Source organism: Suricata suricatta, chromosome 4 (genome assembly GCF_006229205.1).
Source record: "Suricata suricatta isolate VVHF042 chromosome 4, meerkat_22Aug2017_6uvM2_HiC, whole genome shotgun sequence".
NCBI lineage: Eukaryota > Metazoa > Chordata > Mammalia > Carnivora > Herpestidae > Suricata > Suricata suricatta.
In genome coordinates, this window is record NC_043703.1 from 90,411,341 (window position 1) to 90,434,123 (window position 22,783).

General features: G+C 43.9%; 1 protein-coding gene across 5 annotated transcripts in view; it reads right to left on the reverse strand.

The window, feature by feature from the left end:
• THADA (THADA armadillo repeat containing) overlaps nucleotides 1-22,783 on the reverse strand; it is a 316,857-nt gene that overhangs the window by 131,790 nt on the left and 162,284 nt on the right. For all 5 annotated transcript variants that reach the window (XM_029937259.1, XM_029937256.1, XM_029937258.1 and 2 more), the window contains one exon: nucleotides 12,481-12,649. In XM_029937259.1, coding sequence (XP_029793119.1) covers nucleotides 12,481-12,649 — 169 coding nt within the window. The remainder of the gene's footprint in view (nucleotides 1-12,480; nucleotides 12,650-22,783) is intronic.

Sequence of the window (22,783 nt, forward strand, 5' to 3'; positions counted from 1 at the left end):
CTGTAATTAGATGAGGTGATGGATGTGCTAACTAACCTTACTGTGGAGATTATTTTGCAATATATACATATATCAAATTATTACATTGTACACAAACTTATACAATGTTATATGTCAACTATTTCCTAATAAAGCTGGAAAAAACATGCAGGTATATAATACATGGACTTTTTCTTCTTACCAATGTAGACAGGAAAAACTCTGTGGATATAGATGACTTGGGTGGACTTCATCATCCAAAGGTAATTTTGCAAAGTCACAAGATATTTGGGAAATGGATGTCAATGAATGTGTATTTCAAAAGAAATAGGAACTCGACAGTGGTCAACTTGAATGGACTTCTTACTAAAATGGGGAAAAGCATTCCATTGCCCGTATGTTTGTTCTAAGGATTTTCATGAGCTTGGATCTATAGTCTCACTAATCCTTTATATTTTGATGTCAAAGTCTGTAATTAACTTAATTGGGTGACTGATAGATTAACTGTGCAAAAGTTAGAAGAAAAAAAGATTTACCAAAACATTCACAAGGGCAAACTGTGACCCCAATTATCAACCGTTCATACCTCTGTGAAGAGAAAGCACAGAAAGTTCTTGTTATTGACCACAACAAGAGAAATTCAAGTAAGATTTAATTTGCCTTTAATAAAAACAGAACTAAGATTCCATTTTAATATCTGCAGTTATATCCTTTTAAACAAAGAAGCAAACATACGAATTATTTGACAGGGCGCCTGGGTGGCCAGTTGGTTAAGCATCCAACTTCAGCTCAGGTCACAATCTCATGGTCCGTGGGTTCGAGCCCCGAGTCTGGCTCAGTGCTGACAGCTCGGAGCCTTGAGCCTGCTTCTGATTCTGTGTCTCCCTCTCTCTGCCCCTCCCCTGCTTGTCTGTCTCTCAAAAATAAATAAACATTAAAAAATTTTTAAAAAGAATTATTTGACAATTTTGAAAAGAAGTGTTAAGGATATACTTTTAAAACTCTTACTTTTTGTATACTGTAACATTTTTGAGAGTCAAATTACAAATATACTACTGGCTTTCTAGATATTGATATATCTGAGGCACATACGATTTTTAAGAGCTTTCTGAAAATATAATTAATATAACTAGTGTCTTCACTCTGTATTTTTAGCACCCTCATATAGATTTATCCTCCAGTTTCCTTTCTGAGGTCTGAATATGGGGGTCTGGAGAAAGCTCTGTGTTTAACTCAAAATTAAAATTTTGATGTCCTAAGTTAAGTTTTCAACAGAACCTCTGTTCCTAAAGAAGATCTTTCCACACAGCCCATTGCCTCCAGCCCAGGGAGGCTCAGTGAAATAGACAACAATTGTACACAGTAATAAAAATACACTAACATTTCAAAAAACAGAAGTGAGAAAATTCTAATTATGTCTTATTTTCCACAGCACCCTTAGGTAAATAGAACCTAGAATGTTATCATGCTCTCGGAGTCTGGGGAAGGCAGAGATGTTTCAACTACACGTTATGCAAGTGGAGCAGAGGCAGGTTGGGACAGGGGCACAGAGCAAACTCTACAAAGCTAGGATTTTGAAAGTGTATTGGCTCACACGTTCACAGCATTTTTCCAGCAGAGAGAGAGACCAGGAGGAGAAAGGTGCCTCCTTCGAGATTTCCAGCTCAAGCTGTGGGCTACTCCTCCCCTTCTCTTATTCCTATGCCCGGCTCACTGCAGTCTGATGGGCCAACAGTCTGTTCATGGTCAGGAATGGTTTCTTCTATGGCCACTGGTATTTAAAAGAGCTGCAGCACACCGCGTCCACACAAGATGATGGAGAAGACCCACAGGCACTCTGCAAAAAAGGTTCTCAACCTTGGCAACTTTGCCCCCATGCAGGGAACAGACATTTTTGCTGTCGCAGCTGGGAGGGTGGGTACTGCAGGCATCTGTCAAGGAGATGCTGCCAAACATGTTACAATGCACAGCGCAGTCCCCACAACAGAGAATTACCAGGCCCCAACGTCAGCAGTGCCAACGTTGAAAAGTCCTGCCACGGGGAGGACAGAGTAGAGAGGATGGGGGTACACGGCCCGGGGAGACAGAAGAATGTCATGAACGATAATGTTGCTTAAAATAGAGTATTATTACTTAGGTATACGTTCCTTTAGGCCCATGAGCTGATTTTACTTCAGGCCTCGGGAGCGGCTGCCAAATTGGCTGTCCTCAACCACAGTGCATTTGAACAGCCAGCTTAGCCCTCAGTAACTGAAGTATGCTGGATGCTCTAAATAAATGCCAGCGCAATGGAACAAGTACATATGCTCTGTAATCTCAAAAATGCTTCCACAATAAAAACGATCAGGTACTGCTGTTTCACTGGCACAGCTGAAGGCAAACCACGAACTATGCAATTTTCATGGGATGGAGACCGACCAAATAAATCGCGTCACATAACAGGACAACACAACATCAGATATTTTATAGAAACTCTGGGAAATGACAGAAGCCTGCCAGTATGCCCGCAATGTGATGTTTTGTTGCGTTGTGTTTTTTACAGTACATTCAGAATTATCTTTGGTCATAAAAAGTCCCAAACAATAAGGCTGGGAGAGGATGGAAAGTTTGTCTTCCAAGATGAAAAATGAACTTGGAAAAGTGATAGATTAATCTATCTAGGAGGATCCTATATCCCCCTTTCACTTTATGAACTTCAAATGTCCTCCTCCGAATGAAGAAAGCCTCCTTTGTCTGGGACAATGTGACGGTGTTCCTTTCCTGACTCATCAGGTTTGTGATGGGGTCTGAAGTAGGGGCTGTAACTCAAAACAAAACAGGTGCAAGGAGTAACAGCCCGATAGGCAGGAACTCGACCCTCAAAAATCAGAACTGATCTTAGCTCTTATAATCTTTAATATGATCTATAGGCAGACACAGAACACTGGTGGACCAAAGGAACCTCTTTGTGAAGAATGCTAATGCATGAAATCAAAATTGCTGACAATCGACTTATTTCTCTCATGCGCACACATATCAGTAGGAATTCTTACATCTACTATCATTATTTCAACGTACAACATCCATTTTTCTAAAACATGGCTTTTCTTAGTGCAAAACCTTTCACTCAGCATCTGTACCAGGAGTCTTCGCATTTTTGGAACATAAACCCCTTTTGGGGGTGGCTGTGATAGTGTGGCAGCAGCAGTACCAAGTAGGAATAGTACTGGGGCGCCTGTGTGGCTCAGTCGTTTAAGCATCTGACTTCGGTTCAGGTCATGATCTTACAGTTCGTGAGCTCAAGCCCCACGTCAGGCTCTGTGCTGACAGCTTGGAGCCTGGAGCCTGCTTCACATTCTGTGTCTCCCTTTCTCTCTGCCCCTCCCCTGCTTGCACTCACTCTCTCACTCTCAAAAATAAATAAAAATATTTAAAAAAATTTTTTTTAAGTGGGAATAGTACTAACACTGAGCACCTACTGTATGCCAGAGACCATGCCGAACACCACTCCTGCACGAATTCACTTAATCCCCCCAAAACCAACCTATGAGACTGTGGTACCTTCCCTTTTACCGAGGAAGATGTGGAGGCACAGATAACAACTCACTCAAAATCACATGGCTAGTGAGCAGCAGAGCAAGGATCTACAGGAACACAAGGTGGCTCCAGAGTCTGGGGTCCTACTTACGTAGAATAACTTCTTTGAGCACATGCTCCCAGCTTTTTTATATACTTAGTTAGAAATTATAAACTACTCAACTGATATGTATATTATTATACATTTGTTATAAAACAGTAGTGAAAGGGATAAGGGAGAAAAAGAACATGCCAACCCCTGCTTCCACACCTCACTCTGAAGGCCACGGCCTACACGGCATGAGTGGCTCGGCCCTGACCTGCGCCCACCTCTCCAACACACTCCGGGACCCGACAGCCAACCCACTGTCACGACCTTCTGCGTGCCTCTCTCCCCCACTCCAGCCATGGCTCACATCAAGTCCCCGTCAACAACAGAAAACTGTTTAAAGGTTTATCCTGAGACCTGGTGTCCCCACAAAGCGTTCCCTGAGCTCTTCTCTCAGACACAGGTTCTCAGCCTCGTGCCCAGCACACACCGCAGCCGTGGGCTTCTGTGTCATGGTGTGCCGTGTGGACGGCTTCTTCTCCAACGCAGCTCATGAGCCTCTTGAGATCAGAGAACTTTTCTGTCTATCTTCCATGTCAGCTGGCACAGTACTCAATAAGTATTTGCTAAATAAAAGAATAAGTAAACATTCTCTGTATTTACTCCACATTTCTAGGACCCAAGTACAGAGAGCTGAAGGAAGGATCATCCTGGAAAACAGGAGATTAAGGTAGATCCTTTCCTCTTTACCTAAGCTTCCGGGAACAGAGACAGACGGACTTGCTTGTAGAGGGAAGTGACTTCACACAGTCGCCGGTAATCTGCACATACAGCATGGGGACTGTACACAGCATTCCAGCTTCTAAAACAGTAGTGTCCTTCCAGGCCTGCTTACTGCCTGCTCTGTTAGACTTCGTTATAGTTAAAGGTAATTTTGAACATACAGACGTGTGTAACAAACCCAAGTTCCGGAGAAAGGTTTACTCTTTATTTAAAAAAAAAAAAAAGTTTTCCCTTGTCTCTTAATGGGATTTGCTCAAATGTTACCTTTTCAGCGACTCTTCTGACACTTCCTTTGATATGTCACCTGCCCTCTTACCAGCTCCTGGTTCCCCTTATCCTACTTGGCTTGTTCTTTTTGTCCACAAAATTATTGTCTTAAGCAAATGATACAATTTATTCATTATACTAAATTAGAATAAATTCGATTTTAATATCACTGACTCTTGTTGTCTCCCTGCCTCTGGACTACAAGGTCTGTGAGAGGAGCGATCTCTGTGAGCAAGGGGCCTTTGTTCTCCGCGAGGGTCAGCCCAGCAGGAGAACGTTCTTCCCTCCGCCTGAGAAGCGGTACAGTAGGGCAGGTAGCCACGAGTTTGGAAGCTTTGAATCCCGGCCCTGCTTTCTCTAATTTATCCCTGCATAACTTTAGTCAAGTCTCATAACCCCGCTCGTCCTCAGTCTTCTCTTCAGTACAATGGGAGTCATACTCATCACTCAGAGAAGCCTCCAACGGCAGTCAACACGCATGCCCAATATATATGGACTCAGTAACTGGCGTGTGCATATAAAATATATTCTTATTTTAAAAAAATTTTTTAACATTTATTTATTTTTGAGAGAGAGAGAGAGAGAGAGAGAGAGACAGATCATAAGCGGGGGAGGGGCAGAGAGAGAGAGACACACACACACAGAATCAGAAGGAGGCTCCAGGCTCTGAGCTGTCAGCACAAAGCCCGACACAGGGCTCGAACCCACGAACTATGAGATGATAACCTGAGCTGAAGTAGGAAGCTTAACCAACTGAGCCACCCAGGCACCCCTAAAATATATTCTTTACACGATTAGTTCCCTCACTCTATCCCAGACAGTAACACATCTTCTGATAAATCTGTAAATTCCACATACTCTCAGTTCAGAGCACGACGAAACAGCAGTATAGCAGTAGCACTTTGGCTGGTGACAATGACAGGGCACTACCGTCCACGCTCCAGGCCTGGCAATAAAGAGCTGTCTCCTACCCCCAAGGAAGCTCCCTGTAACACATACCAAATAAAAGCCTTTCGCTATTTACAAGGGAAGGGATTAACTCATCTTCAGAAGTCAAGTTTTAATTAAAAATGACTTTTCTGGGCTTATAACCAGAAAGGAATATATTGCCAAAAGGTAAGATTTAACAAGGTTTAGTTTTTCTTTTCTTTCTTTTGCTCTTTTTTTTTTTTTCCCTCCAAATTAAAGTGCTTCCCAATCCTTTTCACGTCAAGGTGCACACAGGAAACAATCTCTCTTTGGCACTTTGGGACAAGCAGATACGATGGCCCCCAGCAGCAGGTGACGGCCCGAAGCCCCCAGCCCCGCCAGGCCCACCTGGACTCGCTGGGAGCTGAAGGAAGCCATCAACACTTGGGCGTCTACCAGTAGAGCGCCAGAGAAGCTCGGCCTCAGCCCTTCTTGGACGGGAGGCCTTCCCGCCACTCAGACTGCTCTCCTCTCCGACGAAGGCCAGTCCTCGGAGACAATGAATCCGGCCACGAGTGACCAAAGCGAGCATTTTCTTTATGACTCACTCCAGAAAAAGATCACACTGACCAGCACTCCATGTATAACTTACAACATCAGCATAATTTCATGCTTTTGTTTTTACTTTCCCTTCTGAAATTTTGTTTTCTGCGCATAAAACAAACAAGGGGGATCGGCCAGCCCTAAGTCACCAAATGGAACCTATCAAGTACTGCTCTATTTCCAGGCAGCTTGGGGATTCTGCTTTATGTTTCACAATTTTGTACTTTTAAGAAATATGAAAAAGATCTCATTTTTCCAGCATAAGGTGCTATTTTTATGGTCACATTTTGAAAAGACGGAATGAATCCTTCTTTTAAATTTGATTGTAAGTTTTCAGTACAACAGTAAAAACTACGCTTTTTTCCTAAAAACATTCATTTCTTTATATCTAGAAGACGCTGGCAGAATTCATACTTAACCCTATCTCTATCACTGGTTTTTGTCTGTCTGTTTCCACTACCTCTCTGCGGCAGAGACTCAAGGATGGTTGGTGTCATCCCTGATCCCTGAATGATGATTCCTTCAGGGAAGTGGCTGGCTGAATTGACCCACCTTGATTTCTTTCCTGGTTTTCTGGTTTTCTTTTTCACAAGGTAATGGCAAGACCCCTCTCTATTTTTGTCTTCCTGTGGCCCTGCCCAGCCCTGCACGGCTCTTCCCACACCCATAAAGATCCTGACTTGAGGCCTAACGCGGAGTGTTCTAGACTGAAGCAGAATGTCATCTTAGTCTCGGTCTCCCATCACGCCTGATGCCATATCTGGCAACTTTCCCTTTTGCCTCGTCCTCATTTCTGTTACTCATATGCTCCCTGGTATCTGAGGGCTTGGCCAGCTCGCTTGGCTTCTAACCAACAGCTCCCTACACCGGGAGGTATGAAAGGCAAACCTGGGTCCTCAGCTGCACAGAGAACCGGGTAAGCACACCACGGAGTCTGCTGAACTGAATTCAATCCTGACCTCTTTTTCGTGTTCCCGGCAGCTCCCAGGCTTAGAACCCACAATTCCTGTGGGTGGCCCTGTCTGAGAGTTTTGTCTCACAGCCTTGAAAATGACAGAAGGTATGGCAACCTCAAGCTTGGCTATAACCTAGGTCCCAATGGAGGATTCTGTTATTTTTAAACTTTAATGTATTTAAGACTATTAAATGAGACACCAAAGAGAAATAAGGAAGAAATAATGAGTGGAGGGAGGGAAGGTGTAAATCCATATGATTTCACTCTCAAGTGGAATCTAAAAACCAAACAAAACCCACAAATGGATAAACAAACAAAAAGTAGCACCAGACATGTAAATACAGGGAACAAACTGGTGGTGGTCAGAGAGGAGGCAGGTGGGGGATGGGCACAAGCAGTGAAGGCGAGTGGGAGATAGAAGCTTCCAGGTATGGGATGATTAAGTCACAGGAATAAAAGCCACAGCATAAGGAATAGTCAATGACATTATAATAGTGATGTAAGGGGACAGGTGGCAGCTACACCTGTGGTGAGCACAGCATCATGTGCAGAGCTGCTGAATCACTATGTTGTACACGCAAGACTAATGTAACATTGTGTGTCAACTATACTAAAAAAAAATGTCTTACTAGCTGGTTGTAGCCTCTCAGGGTTTCACTGACTTCCTCTGTCCCTCTGCCCTTTCTTTTCCTTTTTTTTTTTTTTGAGAGCGAGAGAGAGAGGGAGAGAGAGAGAGAGGGAGAGGGAATGAATCTTAAGCAGGCTTCACGCTCAGCCCTCAGTGCAAAGCCCAACTCGGGGCTCTATCCCAGGGCCCTGGGATCATGACCTGTGCCGAAATCAAGAGATAGACACTCAACCAACTGAGCCATCCAGGTGCCCCCCTCTGTCTTTGTAATACCGATGGGCTTACTGTGTTTCTAGCATCAAATCACACTTTCAGGGCTCAGGGACAGGGATTAAAAACAAAGCAAAGCTGGATTCTTTGTTTGGTTTCCCTCAACATAAAAAGTTGTTATTCACGTCAACCATTAGAAGGCAGCACTTTCTAAACACCTTGCAGGATTGCTGAGAGTATTAATGAAGTCACATCTGCATTTTATGCAGTATACAGGAGGTGCTCAAAGCGTTCATTTTACTTTTCCTACAGCAAACTCACCAAAGGCGTAGGCTTAGGCTGTCTGATATCTCATGTCAACCCAAGAGCGCAATATTGCCACTCAGCTCCACAGCCAGAAAAGTGACTCAGGATTTTCAAAGTGCAAAAATCAAGGCCTCAAATTTGGGTAGGGGGAGGGGCTAGAGGAAGAAGAGAATTAAACAAGTGTTCAACAGATTCTGCTGGTAAAAACTGAGAAAATTTAATACCAGCAAAGGGATGGTTAGAACTATGGAGGTTATTTGGATTAACTGAAGAAAAAGAATTCCTTTGCCTATAATGTTCAGATAAATGCAAAAGTGGTTCTGCTTCAACAGAAACTATGAATTACCTCAACTCTCTTTTTGTCTTACTCATATAAGAGAGCTTAGGCAAAGAAAGAGTAGGGACCACCCCTTCTATGTTTATATCATAAGAAAAACAACCAAAATAGAAAATGAAAAAATCCTGGGGCCTGGATGGCTCAGTTGCTTAAGTGCCCAACTCTTGATTTCAACTCAGGTCATGATCTCACAGTTCATGGGATCAAGCCCCGAGTGGGGCTCCACCCATGTGGTCTCAGAGCGTCCTTTGGATTCTCTCTCTTCTTCACTCTCTCTGCCCCTCTCCAGCTCACACACGCACAAGGACATCCGTGTCCTCTCTCTCTCTCTCTCTCTCTCAAAATAAATAAACTTAAAAAAGAAAAAGAAAAAGAAAATAACTCAAAATTCCATCTCCTATTTCAAATGATATATATTTCCTTATGAGACACCAAAATGGGAGTTATGGAACCAAGAATCAGAATAAATCCTGCCTCATAACTGTTGGCCCAAACTGGTCTTCAACACAGGAGAACTATTTGAATGCCAGTGTGATTTCTGGGGAGTGATAAGTAACCTAATAATAATGTTAAGGCCCCAACATGAAGAATTCTGGCAAGAAAAACAGACGGTTAATTCTGCTTAAAAACCAGGGCAGCCCTGCCAGCCAGTGTTGTTCCCAAATGAGGTAATGTCCATGGCTCTTATCGGGCCTTTATGGAGATTTAATGTCATTTACCGTCGCCTCTTACGAACCTGCATAATCTCACCTTTTCTCATGTGTGTTACTTCCATCCATGTCAACATTGCAATTAGGAGCCTCTGGTTTTTAAAATGATTAAGAAACAATCCTCATATGTTTTCTTTTTATACGTGTCCTATAATTTGAGTCTTTCTTCCAGCGCCTCGGAAAATACAGAGATCAGCATATTTCTCATTTTCAAGGTATCCTATAGAAACACTCTGAGGTTTGATATATTTATGTAAACATTTTTCAAAGAAACCAAAATGTATAATTCAAGAGAATGTTCTGTAGAAGAATCTGTTTTCTGATTACAAAATGACTTCCTCCCTCTGGAAAGAAATAACAATTTTATATTTACTTAGCTGGCTCTGAAAGTCCCATGGAGATTCTCATGCCTTTCAATTCCTAACACCTCTTTTCCAGGCCTTTGACTATTTTCAAAGGTAGCTTTCTGTGGAGAAGGTAGGAAGGAAAGCTGTAGAAAGGAAAGAGGAAAAGAACCCTCCCCATCTTAACCCCTTGTGCTTTCCCCACAAAGAACAGCAGAGTGAAACAGAGCTGTCACAACAACAAAGAAGAGACACCCAAAGGGACATGACAGACAGATTTTTACGTGCCTTTGACTTCCTTTTTTCAACCAGGGTATAAACCAATCTGGTAAAGACAGGAATCCGTTTGACAAACATGAACACGGTACCCAACACCCATATTCTTTTGTTTGGTTTTCAACAAAACATCTCCCTTTAACTCCCAACACCCAGGAACAAAACCAACAGCCACAACCAACCTGGAGTTACAAGGCTTTTGCCTTTCCACGGTGTTTCACGCTTTAGGTAACAGAAAAAGCAAATTGGAGATCTCAAAGGCAGCCCAGAGACAGAGAGAAGGCCATGCTTTGTTGCTGGGTAGGCTGGGGAGACACGAGCCAGCCCAGTCAGTGTTGTGTGTGGGAAAGAGGCCGGGAGGCCCGTGTGTACCAGTGGCCGGCCAGCCAAAGAGGCAGTTCCGGCCTCGCCACTTCAGACAGAATGGAGCCGAGAGTGATCGGCAGTAAAGAAGATCTGATGGCTGACCCCCCAACCCCCCGCTTGGCGATCGGAGCCCCCGCCTCTAACTCAGACGCAGAATCTAGGCATTTCTGAAAAGCATGTTCTTCATTACACATTACTGCCAGCTCCTTCCTTTCAAAGCAGTGTCTGACAGAATCTAATGTGTATGGGCCTCAGGGTCCCACGTTTAAAACCAAGATAATACCCTTCAGCCCTCTCGTCACCACTGAGATACAGTAGAGATGAGCACCTGAGAGACTGCACTGAAGAGACCACCAAAGGACCCCCAATATCTGCAACACACACCAGAGATCGGCTCTGGGTCGCTCGGGGGTTGCACAGTCTTTTCAGGAGGTCTGCAAGATCAAACTATCTTCAAAATGCCACTAAGACTTTCCTTCCCCCCTTTATGCTCCTTCTCCCCGAGACAGCATCCGGTAGGGTTTGCCAGGGGCTACACAGTGTGTGATGGCGTCATCATTCCAAGAAGACTAATGGGATGTGTGCTTGTAAGCTCTTATGTTTTAAGATTTTCGGTTTTAGTTCCTAATTAAATATTGAGAGAAGAAAGTTTTTTGGAATCCTCAATAACTTTTCAGACGTTAAGAGGTCCTGAGACCAGTTTGAGACCCGTCGACGAGAACTTCGTCCCACCCACGCCTGCGGTTCCCAGACGGGCCTCCTTCACCAGCCCGAGCCCTGCCACAGGCCCTTCTCTCTGCACGGGGGGCTCTCCCGCCACCCTTTGCTCAGCTTTTTCTGCCTTTACTTCGATGTCACTTTCTCTGGGTCAGGCAGCCCTGCGAAGCGCTCCCCTGGCACTTGGCACGCGGCATTGTGATTGTCCATTCTCAGGTCTGCTTCTGTCGAGTCCCTCATGCAAGAACTGACTTATTCACTGTCCTGACGGACATAGTGGTGTATACAAGGCATTTAACAAATACTTGCTGAATATACGTAACAACCAAGAAAGGAAGGTATGAACACAGGTCTATCTTGCATTCATTCTCACCTAGAGGGAATGAGTTATTAAAAATATTTGTTCTCATTATAGTATAGGTTCATTAAAACTATAACAATAGTAACTATCTATCATATTATGTACCAGGTATTATTCTAAGCACTTTATATGCTTTAATTCATTTAATCTTCACAAAGTCTCTATCAGGTATATGTTACTGTCATCCTTATTTCAAAAACGAAGATACAACACTGCATGTTCACTATATTGTCATTAAAATAAAAAAATTTAATTAAGAAAACCCAAGACGCAGATGTGCACGTCGTGAGCAGTGAGGCCGGCCCTGAGACAGTCTAGCTCCAGAGTTCTGGGACATTCACCATCCTAAGAGCCGCCTCTCGTGTCGTTGGCACAGACCTCGCCTTATGGCAAATATTGGGATCTGAAGGCCCTCTACTCCTCAACTCTGCCCACAAACCACAAACGTGACTTGATATTTGAATCCCACCCCCAATCCCGCCCCACCGTGAGCGACCCGGCAGACACATGAACTGCTGTGTCTAGTACCACCTGTTCCCAGGCTTACAGTTGGGTTTAAAAAGACCGTTCCAGTAACAAGTTTCTTTCTCACTCATTTGTTGTATTTTGGCCCTTGTAAAGGAAATGTTAAGTTAAAAGTAGTAAGTGTGTTTGTGTATTTATTAGAGAGGAAAAAGTCTCTTTTGTAGCACTGAGGAAACAGGAGAGTAGGGCCTGGCATTTCTATGTGCTACGGTGTGATGTCCACAGCACAAACTCTCCCTGATGTGTCTAATTCCCCTTCTTCTCTTTCAAGGAATGCTCACAACTTCACCTTGAACAGGGAGTGGCCCAGAATGGAAAAGACGGAAGTTTACCTGGTTCAGAGAGCTACATCCAAATGGGAGAGACAACATGCTGTATAAAATATGGGATCTAATGCAAAAGACAATGTGACTGAATCACGATGAGATGCTGTACTCATGTTTGCAATGAAAAAAGCACACTTAGGAAGTACCTGTTCTTTTCAGCAATAGAAAAAGGTTCTGCGGATAAAGTTAAGCTTGTGTATCAAATCTTCACCTGCTAACATGTGAGAAACCAAAGTTTATCCTGTGTGGTTTGACACAAAGTAACTGCATTTACCTGGAGAAGCGTTCCATGAATATGGTTTTGCCGGAAACACTGGTCAGTGGAGTTGGGGAGTTTGGCCAACAGAGTTCGGATCATATCAGGGATTTCATCCGCCATAACAAACGGAACCAAGGCACGAGCGGCCATTTCACGGGAGCGGTAGACAGGCGAGTGACCACATCTGGGGAGACATAAAAACACATGACCATTCCATTCAATACTCATTTCCACATCCGTGCCTTTGTACATGCTGATGTTCTATCTAGCTCCAGCTGGGACACCCAAGCTTGGGGGGGGTTGGGGGGTGAGGGATGGTAGTTCCTCCTCATTCCAATTTTTTTTAATAGTTCCCTTATTCCACCGATGGTGTGTAGGTGTTAGTGTTGGTTCTACAAGTGATTTTCCTTTTCATATAAGTATCATTAATATCCACAATTCAATCACAGAAATAAATGCAGACAGGCTTTGGGAATGATTCAATAAATGGGTAGTAGCAAAAAATAGCTTCCTCCTCAACAATCAAACAACTATTCATTGGGCACTCAAAATGAACAAACATGGAACATGAGAAGTAAAAGTCATTGTGAGCTTTGGGGCACCTATACCCTGGTTGGCAAGATGGGGCATACATTTGAAAAGATGCATCCAAAGCACAAGATAGTCCTGGAAAAATGAAGTGCAAGTGATCTTCATATTATGGCTATGTGAGGATAAGACTGTAGGTTCTGACATCGAGAAGAACTGAAGGAAAGCAAGCATGATTCCATGAAGGCCCAAACCAGGAAGCTGTTTCAACCAGAAATACCTTGCTTGGTATAAAGCAAGGTAAAAGTGCTCAAGGAACAGGTAGATGTATTTGACTGAAGTAGAGGCTCAGAAATAACAGGGGAACTTCAGGCTGAGAAGTGGGTCTGGCCAGACTGGGGAGTGCCACAAATGGCAGACGACATGATCTTGAACTTACTGTCAAGAGAATGAAAACTGGACCCTCAAGTCAACTGAATCCTTGCCTCTGGGCTGAGTCACACCCAAAGAGCTTGAACAAAAGTTCTTAAATAAGTGAAAGTCACAGACAAGTGGGATTTTAAGATTCTACAAAGGTCACTCAAAAGGCAGGTCATCTAAAAGCCTCTTGACTTTGTAAACACTCAGAACCTGAGAGTCCACAACCATTTTGTTGAAACTGTGCACTTGAGAGCTTTCACAGAGATAGTATTATTTGAGAGGAAAGCCCAATATGGTTAAGTCTGGGCTTAAATAAGTTAACTAGAGAACTCTCAAGACTCCATAATTTTTATACAATTTAGAAAGTAACTCAACTTCTAGAAATAACTTAGATGCCAAGACCAGGATGGAGACGATCAGAAAATGGTAGACTATGGAAGAAAGAGATGGTCTCTTGTTCTGTTTTCAAGACTAATTATTATTCTAAGAAGGTACTGGGGTGCCTGGGTGGCTCAGCTGGTTAAGTGCCTGACTTTGGCTCAGGTCATGATCTCGCGGTTCATGAGTTTGAGCCCCATGTCAGGCTCTGTGCTAACAGCTGAAAGCCTGGAGCATGCTCAGATTCTGTGTCTCCCTCTCTTCTGAGCCTCCCCTGCTCACACTCTGTCTGTCTCTCTCGCTCTCTCTCAAAAATATATAAACATTAAAAAAATTTTTTTTAAAGGAAGAAGGTATTACCAGTAAGATCTGGGTCATCAAGGCCATGTAGCCATATAGACTTAGCATGTGGAGGCACAAAGCCCTACCACGGAAACAATTCTAATACCCCAGAGGTAACACAGACATTTACCTTAATATGACAATAAAAAAACAGATTAATAAATACACAAATGGGGTGATCCAAAGAGAATTTCCTCATGGGGAGTGGGGTAGGAAGATAGGAGAAAAGGGCAGAGGGCAAATCAAACCTTGTGTCATTCCGCCTACAAGCATACATCTGTGAGACAGACCAATCAGCACGCTACGGACGCAGAGGAGCTCACCCTACATCAGACTATGGGAAGACACTGAGAGCTAATGTTACCCTAGGTAGCTAGAGACCTCCCAATGGTTTCTGACGAGGTTCTGCCAAATCACCCATTTTCTACTGTTTTTTTTCCTTAAAATTATTACCTGTTTAATCTTTAATTGGCAAATGCAGTCGGATGGTTGCTTTGGCCCGTGGTGGGGGTAGGGGGAGTGAGAACACTTCACTTGACAGAGAAAAGAAAATACTCTGAAAATGCTTTGATACTTAATTAGCAAATGACCTCACTCAAGCCCAGTCATTTGTCGGAGGCTTCCCCATCTGTCTGTTCCCCACCCCTCCAACACACACATTTTGTGTTAGAGTGTGTTTTATGTTACTGAACTGGGCTCTTGTATATAAATGTTTCTTTTCAAACACAAATAACTCTGACATGGTTACAGATGTTTAGTTTCTAATTAGCAGTAACTGTACACTAAGTAACGCCCCTCCTTTTGCTCCTGACCTTTAGCAAATGATGCTTTCCCAAAGGAATCTGGCATCCATACAGAAGAAAGAATGGAAAGTGGGAAAAATGCCAGAATTTTCTGCTTTCGGATACCCTCTGCTAGGGTACTTTCCAAATGCACACAATCAGGTTAAAGTGCAAAACAAAATCTCCCCTCAAAAAAGTAATGCAATTACAGAAAAAGAAAAGCCTATTGTAAAAGTAATATTTAATTATCATTCATTATAAAACAATGATTAAATGTAATTTCAAACTCCTCTACTGCATATTGTTAAACTGGAAGGATAGATTACAGTCAATACACACACACACACACACACACACACACACACACACACACACACAAAACCATTAAGCAAAAAAAACATTTCCAGTTTACTGCTTTGTCAGTTACTGGGGGCAGGGAGGGGTCTGATGAGGGGTACGTGGCCTGGAGTATGAGGGGATATAAACATAGTCTTTTTAGCCCTAAGCAGAATATATCTGCAGCTAAAATATATCTTTCACTTGGATAGAGTCTCTCCAGGTTTGATTCAGTAAAGGTGCCAAAATCAAGCAGAGGTGCTCTGTGGGGACAGAGTCTAGTGACCATAAAGGATGGGAAACCGGAGTACCTGGATTTCCATTCTGCCTTGTACACTGTGTTTTACGACCTGGACAAGTCACAGTAACCTCTCCGGGTCTCAGCTGAGCTGAAAGCGGTAGCAATAATCTATACCCTGTGTTCTCATGTGATGTCTGTGAGAACATTCCAAGAGGCAAGGTTTGGAGATACCAAGTTTCCATGCAATGTGCCTGTGTCCAGTGCAGGGTCAGCGGATTGGCATGTTCTAAGAATTGCAGGCCGCTAAATGGCCTCAATGAGAGAATGAAGACTAGTGTGAAGGCTGTACCATTAATAAGAAGATAAAACAACTGATGATATGAAGGCAATGAGATTTTACTTGAGGGGTGGGGCTCCATCTAAAGTGTTGAGGAGGGGCGCCTGGGTGGCTCAGTTGATTAAGTGTCCGACTTCAGCTCAGGTCATGATTTCGTGGTTCATGGGTTCAAGCCCCACATCAGGCTCTCTGCTGACAGCTCAGAGCTTGGAGCCTGCTTCAGGTTCTCTGTCTCCCTGTCTCTCTGCCCCTCAAAAATAAATAAATAAATAAATAAATAAATAAGTAAGTAAGTAGGAATCTCAACCCCTTCTGAAAAGAAGTGGGTCTGCTTCTGTCTTCCTTGTTGTAGGCTAGCTTAGGGAATGTAATGGGTTAACCTTCTGGAATGTAATGGGTTAATTTACTTATGGAATGCACTGAATGACTTGTTGCAAACTGTTCCCTTCCCCCACCCCTTTTCTACGGTCTGATCAAGGCCACGCCTACAGAGAAATTGCTTAGTCACTGCCCCACTATGATTGGTCATTTAGAAGAACAAAGCAGTAACTTGATAGGTTCCCACCAAAACTGGTGATGGGAGTATCACAGTGTAATTGGCTATCATAGAATCCTCTGTATGCCTATATAATCTCAATGTAACTTTTGTTTGGGGCCATTCTCTGCTCCTTACCATCTGGAGTTCAGGTTTGGCCCACCATAAATAAAGTTTTGCCTCCCCTCAATTCAGCTTTGGTGGTCTCTTCAACATCAGCCTACAACATTTCTAAGCCTCAGTTTCTTCAGGAGAGTACTGCAAATGGCTTTGGGATCTGATAGGTCATTTCCCCTTTTCTACTGTTTGAAACCCACGGAGCCCTAGCTGTGTTCTAGGCCTGACACTAGCTCCTTGCACCATGTGTGCGGGACATACAGACACCCAGACCCAATAAACCCTTCCCTCGTTCATTTTAATTTCGTATTTACTGAGTGCCTATTGTGCTCTCAGCACTGTGTAACATGAGAAATGACACATCTGTCACCATAACACTTGCATCCTGCAATCACAGAGCCCTTGGCAGTTTATAAAATGTCTGAACATCCATAATTCTTTACTATGCAGCATTCCTGCAGGACACGAGGGCATTACAAACCTAAATCAACAGACAAAACCTAAAGCAAAGCTTGGAAAGGCTAAGTGGACCTTCCAGGCTATGTTCGCAGCAGTATCCAAGCCAGAACGCACGGCTCCAAGATGGAATCTGTGAGCTATTCCAAGTGGTAGCTCCCACCTGGAAATCGAGGGAGCATAAGATATCTCCCAGCTTATAAGAACACAAGCTTTACTAGTACGTAGGAAATCTCTAAATGCGTGTGTTGAGTTTTTTTGTTTTTAATATTTGTAGGATTATGAGAACATTCCAGAATCTAACATAAACTGTGGACCCTCTCCAAAGAGAAATAGATCTATGAACATATACACATATTTCCCACATCATTTCAGGAAGTCTGTGACACATACTCAAAATCCTTGGGGCAGTGTCTCCCAGACCCAGGGCAAAAATCCCCAGGTGCTCCTTTGCACGCAGTGTGACCATCAGATATGTGCTCCACTTTAGAGAGAGGGAGACAGAGAAGAGGACTCTGCTCACAGAACACCACCGGTCTAGGCGGGGAGTCCAGCAGATAACCTACGATCACACACCAGCAGTCCCCATCCCCATAGAGACACACAGCCTTGAGTGGCACAGTGAAGCCAAGCAGCAGAGGGAGTTGGAATGGCATTCTGGAAGAGATCCAGGACCTTTGAGTGAGGATGATATACACCTCTGGCCTTCAGGAACCTTGGAGAACCCTCGAGGGTTTAGAATATTCTGAGAAGGCAATTGTTCTTCTGAGATCTTCCCCACACCTCACCCTGTTTTCTAGAATGGTGGCTGACCTTTATCCAGGCGTTTCCCTCTTTATATTTACCCTCAGATTCTGTTCTAGTTTCCTTGGAGGTGTCACAGGTAAGTGGCTGGACATCACCCAAACTGTCTCGGCTCACCAGTACCTCCTGGATGAGGCATGGAGGCATCTAAGTGCCCGGCACAAGCACACACCAGGTAGGTGCCAGAGAATCAGACAGAAGAGCCACTGCCCAGGCCCCGAGAACCCACAGTGCAGTGGGAAAGACAGGCCACTCAGCCTGTACTTGTCAAGGCCTCAAGAAGTAAACACAGGCTGCTGTAGAAGGGCTGAGGGGAGACACACAGAGGAGAGTGGGTGGTCTGGGAGATACGGTCCAGCTGTGATGAACCAGGGGCAGGCAGAAAGAGCATTTGGGTTGGGCCTGTGTCCTTCCCTACATGAACCCAACCAAACTGCCCCTCAGTGCATCCAGACAGAAGGAAGGGATCTGAGGTTTATTAAATGACTCCTGTGTGCTGGGACAGGTTGCGTACTTTAGACTCGCTATTTCATCGACTTCAGGATATCTTCACTGCAAGGTCATCATCATCATCGTCCCTATTTTCAGATGAGAAGAGGTTTCCCAACATGCTTGAGATCATAAAACTAGCAAGGGGCAGATCCTGCATTCCAATTAGGGTCTGTCCACCTGCAAAATCCAGTCTTTCTAAGACTTGAAATGCAACTGCCTCAAGATCCTCAGTCTTGGAGAGGCCTTGGACAAGTTCAACCTAGACCCACTGAAGTGTGACTGGCTTTTGAAGGCATCCAGTCTCTAATTGGAAGAACATGAAGCAGAACAATAAAATGATGCTGATAACCACTGACACTGAGCATCGACAGAGGGCCAGACTTGGTGTTAAAATCTTTGCAAGTGTTTCCTCATCTAATCCGTACAACAAGGCAGAATGGCTGAGAGAAAACTTATAGGCAATGTGAGGGATGTTATTTTTGAAAGGACTTCAAAAGGCCCAATGACCTTGTGTGAGTCCCTCATTTCACAAGAATCACAGAGAAAGTCTTGAGCAAAGTCTCAGAATGACTTCACCATCCAGCTGATACCCGCTTCTACTCTCCCTCACGGACATCATTAATGCTGCCCCCAGGTCCTCTGCACTCCCGGGCCCAGCTCCACACCTGCCCTCACTCTGCAGAGGTCAAGCTGTACCTTGTACAAAACAGAAGCCCCCGAACTCCTGCTGCTGCTGAAGATGGTCACCCATTCTCTCTAGATGGCCCTACTTGACCAAGGGGCTGTCATCCTAGGATCTGGGCTGAGTTTAAAGAAGCTATGTGTGACTTACTCCCAAGTCCCTCATTAGGTGACTCAAGAATGCCCTGCCAATGATGGTCTGTTTCTCATACAGCAGCAGGGCCGTCTGCTGTTGGGGAATGGTCTTCTGTTGGCAAAAGTTGAGATGACCCTACTGAGCAAGGAATTTCTGCAGGCTGGGTGGGAAGGCATAGGCTGGGACCTCAGAGGACACCATTTTAACAGAAGATTCTTGCTAGAAAGCGGACCCTTGAACAACACGGGTTTGAACTGCATGGGTCCACTTACATGCAGATTCTTTTCAATACATTGGAAGAAAGTTTCTAGAGATTTGTGACAATTTGAAAAATTCACCAACAAACTATATAGCCTAGAAGCACTGAAAAAATTAAGAAGTTGGGTATTTTTGTAAGAAGACAGTATATATACACATAACATACAAAATGGGTGTCCATCAACTGTTTGCTATCACTAAGGGTTCCAGTCAACAGTAAGCTACCAGTTAAGTTTTAGGGGGCTTAGATCTTCGACTGCGTAGGGGGGTCAGTGCCCCAACTCTCAAGCTGTTCAAGGGTCTACTGCATATGTTCTGCCAAACCAACTACTGTTCCATCCGTGGTACCTCTGCGCGATGCACTTCGTTCTCATTGGGATGAACGTCATTCATCCTATACACTTTAGGAACCCCTCTTCTTCTAAACTCGTTTCAGCTTTCACTTCTTTCGCACAATCTTACTGCACCTCCTCTGATCAGAATCCATCACTTTTCCCAGACTCTGTCCCTGCAATGGCATACTTGGATCCGTCAGAGCTGGGGGCACAGCTCATCTGCCTTCCCCATAGTAGTCTAAGCACCATGTTGGCTAGACCAAAACGATCTGGAGAGTAGAAACAGAGTCTTTGTTTTTGTTTTTTTTAATTCCAGTATAGTTAACAGAGACAGGGTCTTCATAGTTCTGAACAACACAGCACATAGGACAGGAGCTAAGAATGTGTTCTGAAATCCAGCGGACCTAAGTTTAAATCCAAGTCCTGCCACTCATGAGTGTGAGACTTGGACAGGTCAATTTTCAGCTTCTATAAAATGGGCAAGAGAAATGACCTCATAGGGCTGTTGTGAAGCTTAAGTGAGACAAAGCACATAAGACGCAATGTCTATAAGTTAGTGGTCAATAAGTGGCAGCTGTTATTGAAACTAACAGGTGGAGTACCTTTCAAACTTAAAAGCTTGACCCACAAGCACAAACTCTCTACTGCTCTCCATCTCGACCACACCTGAGGACACAGAGCCTTGCTTGTACCAAATGGGCTTCAAGTGCTCACAAAGGCTACTCATCCCCCTCCTAGCCAAAGGAGCTGGAAAAAACAGATGGAAGATTGAGTTTCTTTGGAGCAACTGGCCTGTGAGACCCAGTGTCTTCATTCTTCGGGTCCAGGGCCCAAATTCTATTCCATGCTAATGTTGCTTCACCAAAGAGTTCTTTTTCCTCTTCATTGTGTATAGTTCCTGATTTCAAAAACTGCCTTCAGGAAACACATACGTGTGTGTGGTATGTGTGCACGCATGAAAGAGAAACCACTAAAAAAATATCTGTACCAGTGAATTTGAAAAAGCAGGCATTTCAGAGTGTCCTGTGACTACTGAGTATGGTTTTGTTATAAATGTGGCATTGCCGAAACCCTTCTCCCCACATTTTCAGGTGAGTTCATGCCCATCAAGGTTGCCAGATTCTCTACTTGTCCTTCCGTTACCAATCTGCAGTTCATCAAAGGCCCCACCACCACCTGAACAACTTGTTCCTTTTCCTGAACTCAAACCGCTAGCACTTAGAAGCTGCATTTACTGTAATCTTGCCCTCTGCACAGCCATGGATTTCTTTCCTCAAATATATTTCTTGGAAGGATAACGGGTTCAGGACTTTTGAAATTTGATTTTTAGAAGTCCTTGGTTTGGATAGCGAGAGGGAAATAGGAGCAGTGGACAGAAGCTAAGCTGGAAATTGTACATTTCCAGCTTTTGTGGAATGGATATATATATATATATATATATATATATATATATATATATATATCTGGAGGAAGAATGCTTAGTTTAAATGTTTATCTACTGGACAGCTCAAAACATAATTGTTCTCTGCAAATTAACTGCAATCAGCACAGTAAAACCTTTTTAAAAAAAGTTTTTAGGAAAAACGCTGACAATAAGAAGCCACAATAGAGCATCTGAAGACGGCGGTGTGTAACAACCACAGAGCCAGGCCGTGGAAGGCACGTTCGTTTAAGGTTAGCTCCACTCTGCCTCCAAGTTACCAAGGCTGTCCGCAGGCTGACTAGTCACAGACGGCTAATCCTGAAGTGGTGTGAACCATAGCCACCAGGAGCTGGGAATCGGCCTCCATCACTTTGACAGCCCTCCACTTGCTCCTGCAAGAGCCGGGCACAGCACTAGGCCATGCATGCGGCAAAAATGCGGGGTCACAGATGCAAGGACAATGGCTACTTGCAGCCACACCATTTCTTTTAGTGTTAGGAAACAAGGCAAGGGAGTTTTCCAACAGGGACAGAAGAAGGTATCTAGTGTGGTACTTACTTCAAGAAGCTCTTTGAATAATGCTCTTTAGTTGTTTAAAATCACAAATGATTCTTAAATACATGAATGGATGCATGATTTCTGAATGCTAATCCCTGATTATTTGCTGATATTGAAATAGAGAGATGATATATGAAAATTATATTTCAGCTGAAATTTCATTTCATTCTTTCCTTATTTTTTGCCTAGGTAACAACAAATACAATTTGAAACTGAATTTTTCAGATTCTAATCAAATGGTCTAGACAGTTGCAAAGAAGGGTTTTTTCCCCCTCTCTGGAACTCTGAAATGTGGTGCCTTTTAAACAGTGATTCTTTCCTGACTCGGGGAAAAACATGAGCAAGATTTTACAGCAACAGAAATACACAAACATTTGGGAAGCCCTAGAAATGAAAAGGGAGTCATTAATGTCCGTCTTTACCCAAAATAAAGTGGGGTATTACAAAGTGGAAAAAAAGGCAGATATCTAACATACACAGTGTAAAACTCTCCAAAACAATGAAAATAATCATGAGGTTTAGTTTGACATTCTGGCATGATCTTCCCTCCGGTCCATGAGTGGATATTCTTCTTTTTTTTTTTTTTTTTTAATGTTTTTTATTATTATTTTTGAGAGACAGAGAGAGAGAATGTGAGCAGGGGAGGGTCAGAGAGAGAGGGAGTACAGAATCTGAAGCAGGCTCCAGGCTCTGAGCTAGCTGTCAGCACAGAGCCTGATGCGGGGCTCGAACCCATGAGCCAAACCGTGATATCATGACCTGAGCTGAAGTCAGATGCTTAACCGACTGAGCCACCCAGGCACCCCCATGAGTGGATCTTCTGACTCTGAACCCACAAGCCACACACTGGTCTGCTGGTCTCCACATGGACAGCTGAAAAAGTGTTCCGAGCTACCCCCAGGGCTCCCAGGCTGGGGTAAGTGGTGTGCAGGGCAGGAGCTGAGGGCAGAGTATGCGGAGAGGGCTGCACATTCCTCTAAATAGCAAAAGGCCTCACATTGTTTCTGGTCCGGCTGCACAGAAGACAGAGAGGAGCATGCTCAGGCGGCCGTGGAGTCTCTAAAGGGGTTGGACATGACACCTGGGCCAGCCTGTCTTCTGTTCCTGCAGGTAGTGAGGAGCTCAGAGAAAACAGTCCTGACCACACAGGGTCTCCTTG